We start from the raw sequence: 7,641 nt of genomic DNA, 5'->3' as shown, positions 1-7,641 counted from the left end.
TTTAGGTCTGGCTAGATAATGGACCCTGGCTTTTGAGGCCTAATGAGAAGAGAGGAGAGCTTCTGTCTTTGTCATGTGGCTGATGTCATTCCACCATGCCTTTGTCTTTTATTTGGCTTGCCTTTTGACCTATTTTTCAGACAACAAAGGCACTCCCACCAATTGCATCCATGCTGTGCTCTTGAAGCTACAGATCAGAGGCTGGCTGTGTCCCTGCAGGTTTTCTGGGTGCTGGACACACAGCCCCTTGTAACTTCACTCAGCCCCGTGTTAACTTCAGAAGAGTTTACCCCACCTGCCTTCTCCTTTTCTAAGCTAGCTTTTATCCACCTTATTTTCCCTCATTTATCCTGTCCTCCTCTCTCAGATCCATTACCTTATTTGCTTCTGTCTGCTGCCTCATCTGCCTGCTTGGGAACTTGCTTTGTCCAGTGAATACTCCCCCCATTTAGCAGGGGCAGAGGTCCTTCCCGCTGCTTCCATACCTGCTTTGCCTCATAAACACTTCCTATTTCAGGTTTTGCAATTAGGAGTCTTTGTTCTAATGTCATTTTAGGTTACATTGTTTCCCCAATTACGGTGCATTTGATCTTAGATTCAACAATGGGTCTGTTGTTTGCTAGGTAATCTTTTGAATCAGCAGTGAGGCTCAGCGTCTCCAGACCAAACTACACATTACATGTACTGGTCAGAATGTGTCTTTTCTCTGATGCTTTCTTTCTTAACCAATTGCAAAAGAACTGCTTAAAGCTCCACTTTCTTGCCACTTTCTGCTTAAAAATCAGCTGCTATTATTCTGCAGCGGAAACAATATTTGTTTCCTAAAGGGGGAAATCACTTGGCATGCGAATGTATATATGACAACTTATTTTTGTATTCTAATTCTAATAAATTATTTTTATTGTTATAGGTTATGAAACATTTTATTGTTATAGGTTATGAAACATCTTAATTAACTTTCTCTGAGATAGCCATTGGGAAACCACCCTGAAGGAATAAATTGGGGTGTGGGGGTGTGTGCTTAGCGCCTTATCGGGTAGCTGTCCTCACCCAACAGAAACACAGCAGAATGTTTATCAATATTTAGCCTTGGTCTGAAATGTCAGTTTATGGAGCTCCTGTAACAATTGTGTCAGGGGACGATTATCTGTTTCCATGTTCCCAGTAAGGATCCTCTCCTCTAAAACCAGATAGTCCAGTATGTTTTCCTGTCTCTTCACCATACTCACAAATGCAGTAATATTATTACCTGGAAGGAAGTTCCACTGAATAGATAGAGTTACTTTTAAATATAAATGCATAAAATTAGGCTACACATCATTCTTTTTAGCCTCTGAGACAAAACATATTAGGTGAAAATAAATCCCATTGGTTTCGAGATAATTTATTTCCAAGAGCTAAGCCTCTTTTGGAAAGGAGTAACCTAGTATTTATACCATCCCCAATGCCATCCTATGCATATATGTACTGGGAGGTCAGTGCAGGAGAATTAGAGTGAGTTCTTACATCTAGTAGCTGAATTAGTAAATGCGCTGATATGTTTGTTTCTCTGTATGCCAGCATCCCCTATGGTTTTGAAATATTTAAAACATTTTTTTTTTTTAAAACCCTCTCTCTCCCCTTTCGTCCCTCCCCGCCTCTCTCAAGATGCACACCATATCACATATTAAAAATCGAAATATTCAGTAAACTAAACATTACACGAAATCTAAGTATACAAACTACTTAAACCAAATATTCGCGGGCTTAAAAACAGGGGTGATACTCTGATTTTGATTTCATGCCACCTGTTTTAGCTGCGTTGCACACCAGATTGGCAAAACAAACTTGATAAATGCGCGCGTATTAGTGATCTTATACAGCTGATTGCTGTTATTATTGGTAACGCTCTCACGTTAGTGTTCACACGCGAGTTGATAATAGCTCGCCACAATGTTATCTCCCACGGTGGAGTGAGCTAGCTACTGTTTAACGTTTCTGCGTCTTTCCTGCAGCGTGGGAAGCGACTTTACAGGCCAGAGGGCCACACTCTGCCCCTCTCGGCTCGTCTTCACATGCTGCTACTAAAGTAACGGGGGACTCAAACCCGGTTCCTCCGCTGCAGCGCGGCCGCTCTTTTCCCTTTCCCAGACTGAGGCGCGAGGCGCGCGTTGGAAACCAAGAAGCAGAACTGACGCTGCAAACAATTTGCCAAGCGCAGAGCCCGAGCTCGTGCCTGCGCAGGAGAAAGCCCCACTCGGTGCCTACTGGCTCCTCGGGAGCCTGCATCTGCAGAACACTGTCCATGTGGTTGTACTCGCTTTGGCTTGCCCTAGGCAAGATAAAGCGACTAGCAAAATTAATAAATAGCAACAACTTCCATTGCAACTACCGGTACGCGGGACGTCCCGGAGTCTGCGCTAGGCCAAGCCGGACCAATGGAAAGGGATGCCTGGCCCGCGAGGAAGCTAGGGGAGAAAGTCGGCAGGGAACCTGGAAGGAGCCCCTCCGCTCCTTCGAGGCACCTTGCCACGGAGGAAACGGGCTCGGAGCCTCGAGGGCTGTTGCAGCCCTGGCCCGACGGTACTCTCGCTGCTTAGGCTCTGGTGCAGCTCTGTAGTGCCGGCTCCAGGTTCCAGCCGGCCTGGAGAGGCAAACCGGAGGCCTCTCGGACAGTAGCCGCTCTTGGCCCGCGAGAGCTCCCTGCGCAAGGAGCCCCGAGCCAGCCAAGGCCGCCGAAGCGCGGGCGCCAAGTTCAGGTGCGTGGGTCCAAGGCGGCCCCGGGGTCGGAGAGCCGCGCGGGTCTAGTCCGTGGCTGTCTCCCTGGTCGCGCAGGAGACTCGGCAGCCGAGCGGCTCTTGCCCCTGCCGGGAAACGCGCCTCCGCAGCGCCCCCAAGAGGCCGGGTGCTCCTCGGGCCGCCTCGACCTCTCTCCGCTCTAGTCATGGGAAGTGCCTCGCTTCCAGAAGACGGACGCGGCCCCGGAGCTAGAGACCTGGGCGCAGGGCCGCGCCATGGGCTTTCTTTCATTCCTGTCTGCAGATCTCTCCGCGCTCCCCTCGCGCGAAGAATGCGCCCGGCGGGGAGAGGCGGCTAGGCGCCAGGCGGCCAGGTGAGGCGAGTGCCTCGGGGCAGGAGATGCCCATGTCGATCTTTCTTCCCCCTTGTTCCTGATGTCCATCTTCCCTCAGCGGGAGGGACGCGCCCTTCTGGGGTCCGCCTCAGGTGTCCACACGTCCGCGTTCCAAGGGCTGCTGCGCCTCTTGGCAGAAAGCTACCTAAGGAAGCTTGCTGGAGCTCTGTAGACTCTTGTTGCAGCAGACCGAGGTGTCTCCCCTGGTCACGGGTAGCCTGTGCGTGTGTGTGTGAGAGAGAGAGAGGGAGAGAGGGAGAGAGAGAGAGAGAGAGGGAGAGAGAGAGAGAGAGAGGGAGAGAGAGAGAGAGAGAGAGAGAGAGGTCCAAATAAGGAATGCAAAGGGGGAGCTTTGCCAGCCGCGCGCAGGCTGCCGTTCTGGTCGTCAGCATCCTTCCGTGGCAGAGGTCGTGATTGGCTGCTCCGTCTGTCCTCTCCCTCCAGGCTGACCAATGGGAGTCCCGGATTCCGGCCTCCTTCCTCTCTCCCGGAGTTGCGGCCAGTGAGTCTCGCTTTCTGCGTTTTGATTTGCTCCCCAATTGACCTAAATAACGAGGCTGGCGAGGGCGAGGCGCCGAGCCCGGGGCTGCGCGCTCGCTCGCTCTCCGGCGGGCTCTTCCCGGGCGCTCCCCGGCCGAGCCGCTCGCAGGAATCCCGGCTGCCCGGCCGGCGCGTCCCATCAGGAAGCTCTGCTCGCGGGCCGAGCGCGGGACCGGGGCCGGTTTTGGCGCAGCCCCCGGCGCCTCGGATGGGGGCTTCCCTTTGCGCTGCCCGGGCAGGAAATGAGGGCCGATTGCGCTCGCGGATGAGGACTCCGTCGACGGCGCCTCGCCTGGCCCGGTGAGCTGAGCGGGCGGCGCCCCTCGCCTTGGCAGCAGCCCGGAGCCCGGCCGCCGCGCTGGCTCTCGCCTCCCCTCGGCGATGCCCGACGAAGCCGCGGAGAGCGCGCCTCCCGCCTCGGCGCCGGCGCGCGTCTCCTCCTTCTTCATCGCCAATTTGCTGGCCGCCAAAGCCCAGGACGAGCAGCGGCCGGACGGCGCCGACGACGAGCGCCAAGCGCGGCGGGCGCGCGGCGGAGGCTTCGCGGGCAGCCATTGTTCGCTCGCCTGCTGCCCGTGCCAGGCTTCCCGCTTCGGGCTCGGGCTGCGCGGCTACCCGCTCCGGGAGAGCACCGTGGACTGGTACAGAAGAGCGCACGTGGCTTTCATAGGCTGCGCCAGTCCGGAAAGTAAGTGCCCGCCGCCGTCCGGGGTCGCCGCAGCTCCCCTTCCCGGCCCCGGGCGCCCGGCCGCTCCCCATCTAACCCAGGCTCAGCGGACGGAGATCACGCCGCCCCTGTTCCCGGGAGGGGGTGTCTCGTCAGATTGCACGAGGGCATTTCTGAGAGGGACAGGCTCGCGGGGAGGGGGCAGGGGTCGTGGAGCTCCCCATCAAAGGAAGCCCAGCCGGGTTCAAGGCTAGTGAAGGCGGCTCTTGGGAGCGTATTGAGGCCCAAGCAAACCCCCTTGTGATTCCCTAGAGTTTCCCTAGAGTTGGACGAAACACCCCCCTTTAAAAATAAAAAGAAACATTTAAAAAGAAACCCCTTTCCTGCCCTGTGCTCCGCTGTTCTGAGAGGGTCGCCGGCCGACCTCTCTCCGCCGGCCCCGCGAAGTCCAACTCCTTCCTGCCTCTTCTTCTGTCCTGGTCGCCCCGTCGACCGCAGTCCCTGGCACTGTCGGTGGGCCAGTCCTATCCTTGGAGTGTCACACGAATTTGCTTAAGACATTATTAAGGCCTCTTGAGAGAGAGAAATAATATTTCTCGCGAAAGATTCGTTTTTACAACCAGGTCTTTCTTTTGGAGACATAAAACGACATTTCTTTTCTGAAAATGGGAAATGTTTTTACAACCTATAGCTCTCCCTCGGATTTACAAATCAGTCCCCATACAAAATCTATTGAAGTTGGAAAGTGTCCCCGGATTCATTGAAAAAAATCTGGTCATCTTAGCGTATATACGTACATCCAGTCGTAACGAGCCGCCTCTTTCCTCAGTCGCCAGGGCAGCTCGGCCTCCGGCCTAGTCTAAAACGCGCAGCACCGGAGCGCCTTTCTCGGAAGCAAGTTTTGGAAACAAGAGAAGCGGCTTCCGAGGAAAGCGCTTCGGCTTAGCTTGAAGAGACCACTTTGTCGCCTATTAGCGAGAAGAAACTTGGCTAAATCCAGATGTTTAGCTTTAACTGAGCTGGGTGCTTGCGTGCTTTGTCCCTAAAAGAAACACAAACAAAGGCTTTGCTTAACTTCAGGAGGAGAGATCGAGGATTGTAAAAGGTACTTTGCGCGAGAGGAGACTAGGATTTGGGGTGTGCCACAAGCAGCCGCGGTATTGGGGAATTTATTTGGCTTTTTGCAGCCTATTTTCTAAAAACACAGACACCTCGACTCGTTGTAGTATCAGGGTTGGGCCTTGTGGCGTACAGCCCCATTCCCTGCATTTTAAATTGCTTCGGGGAGCCTCGTGATCGTCAGATCTTGGCGCTTGAATCTTGAAGGCTTCTCCGCGGGCGGGCGTGTGGGCTGGGGTCTGCCCAGAGAGGCTGTCTGTCTCAGCACTCTGTTAACACAAATCTCTCCCGGGCTCCTGTAACACGGTAAAGAGGAAAACAAGAATTAAGAGGTGAATTAACAGGCAGCACCGATAGCACTTGAGCAAGGCTTGTTGGAGGGGGGTGGCCGAAGGTCAGAGCTCAGGATCCTTTCGTTTCAGTCCTTGACCCGTCCCTGCTTCGCTCACCCTCTCCTCCTTTTTCAGCCAGCGACAGAGACTCTCCAGAGATCCCCGAGGAGGCATCTCCCGGGAAGGAAGCGGCAGCAGCAGGAGGAGGAGGCGGCGGCGGCTGCTGCGAGAAAGTGGCCGCGGAGCTGAGCCCCGGCGCGAAAAGCGAGGACTTGGCGTGCAGCGGCGGCGCCCAGGAAGGCGGTGGCGGCAGCCAGGGCAGCAGCCTGGACGAGGAGCGCGCGGAGGAGTCGGAGGGCGGCGAGGCGCGCGGCGGCGGCGGCGGCCGCAAGAAGAAGACGCGCACCGTCTTCAGCCGGAGCCAGGTCTTCCAGCTGGAGTCCACCTTCGACGTGAAGCGCTACCTGAGCAGCTCGGAGCGGGCCGGCTTGGCCGCCTCGCTGCACCTCACCGAGACGCAGGTGAAGATCTGGTTCCAGAACCGCCGCAACAAGTGGAAGAGGCAGCTGGCGGCCGACCTGGAGGCGGCCAACCTCCCGCACACGGCGGCGCAAAGGATAGTCCGCGTGCCCATTTTGTACCATGAGAACTCGCTGGCGGGCGGCGCGCTGGGCTGCTTCCCGCTGCCGCCTCCCGCGCACGCCTCTCCGCCGCTGGTCGCCGTCTCCGGCAGCGTCGCCTACCCGCTGGCGACCTTCTCCGCGGCCTCGGCGCCCTTCCTCCGCTCGCAAGTGACGGGCCTCGTTTGATCCTCGGCCGCCTGGACACCGCTTTCCTTTCTGGGTCCCAAACTACTTGATTGGATGCTTTTGATTGTTGTAAAGGTGCAATAAACTTATATATTTTCCCCGGGCGTAATAATTTTTTTTTTTCAAAAAGCAAAGCAAAAAGTCTCTACTTGACCTCTGTTCCTCGGACTTCTCCTGAGCAAGAGCCTGCCAGGGTTGCGTCCAGGAATACTGGAGAAAACGCCAACCATAGTTTGCGGGCTCAAGTCCTAGAGACACTTCTCCTTATACTCCGAAGATCTGCGGGTGGGCTTCTCGCGTTTCTTAATGGCGGCAATGTTGTGTAAGAAAAGAATGTAAAGATGTTTACTTTTCCAGCCACAATGACAGGGACTACGGCCTCCTTCCCTTGTCCGCCCCCCGCAGCCCTTCCTCGGATCAAAAGTATAGTTGAAACAGTGAATCTGTCGCATAGTTTATTGCCTTTTCATAGGATGAGGAAGATTGAGGGAAACTGAAGTATTGGCATTCAACAAGATAGTTTTATCACCCTCCCTCTGAAAGCTTTTCATTCGGTATCTTGTTTAGGAAAGGCCTTAGGTGGCCTACCTTGAAATTGATTGTCAATGGGTGTTTTGTATCTTTTTTAAAAAAACAACCTGGAATTAATTGGATGCTAAAGAGATTTGCTTTCCAATTTGCAAATAATTATTGAATTTTGGACAGGTTTTCATGAGGGAAAAAAAAAACTTCAATCTTCTCTTGCTGTAACATTTACGATATAAAATCCATATTCGGATTTATTTTCTATCCCTCACACTCCAGAAATCAACATATATGAAGTATGCGCTATAATTATTCAGTTGATTTTAATTTATGGTATAAAATGTTTTTAAATCTTCCTTAATAATTTTCATTCTTCAACCATTTCCCCAAGCGCCCCATTATAATAGTTTATACTTCCCTTGACGTCATGTTATAGCCTAATTCTGTTTGAGCAGTTGAAAACGATCAATTTGCCAAAGCCTTTGATTTCCTTCAGTCATGTTCGAATATGTTTCCTGTGGAAAGCTGGAATGCGCA

General features: G+C 53.6%; 1 protein-coding gene across 1 annotated transcript; it reads left to right on the top strand.

Annotated features, from left to right (window-relative positions):
• The first annotated feature begins 3,953 nt into the window (after positions 1–3,953).
• Positions 3,954–6,677, top strand: HMX1 (H6 family homeobox 1). The gene is made up of 2 exons (XM_081021428.1): positions 3,954–4,340; positions 5,906–6,677. The coding sequence occupies exons 1-2, from the start codon at positions 4,034–4,036 to the stop codon at positions 6,577–6,579; spliced, it is 981 nt and encodes a 326-aa protein (XP_080877554.1). The 5' UTR covers positions 3,954–4,033; the 3' UTR covers positions 6,580–6,677.
• The last annotated feature ends 964 nt before the right edge of the window (positions 6,678–7,641 follow it).

Source organism: Podarcis pityusensis (genome assembly GCF_964106645.2).
Source record: "Podarcis pityusensis genome assembly, chromosome: 9".
In the NCBI taxonomy this organism is placed as follows: Eukaryota; Metazoa; Chordata; class Lepidosauria; order Squamata; family Lacertidae; genus Podarcis; species Podarcis pityusensis.
The sequence above is the reverse complement of the archived record's forward strand: the minus strand, read 5'-3'. Positions and strand labels throughout refer to the sequence as shown.

Bases quoted from the DNA above. Each gene is read 5' to 3' on its own strand.
- HMX1 (XM_081021428.1), top strand. From the start codon at position 4,034: ATGCCCGACGAAGCCGCGGAGAGCGCGCCTCCCGCCTCGGCGCCGGCG. The intron at 4,341-5,905 runs GTAAGTGCCCGC...CTCCTTTTTCAG, and splicing joins AGGCTGCGCCAGTCCGGAAA to CCAGCGACAGAGACTCTCCA.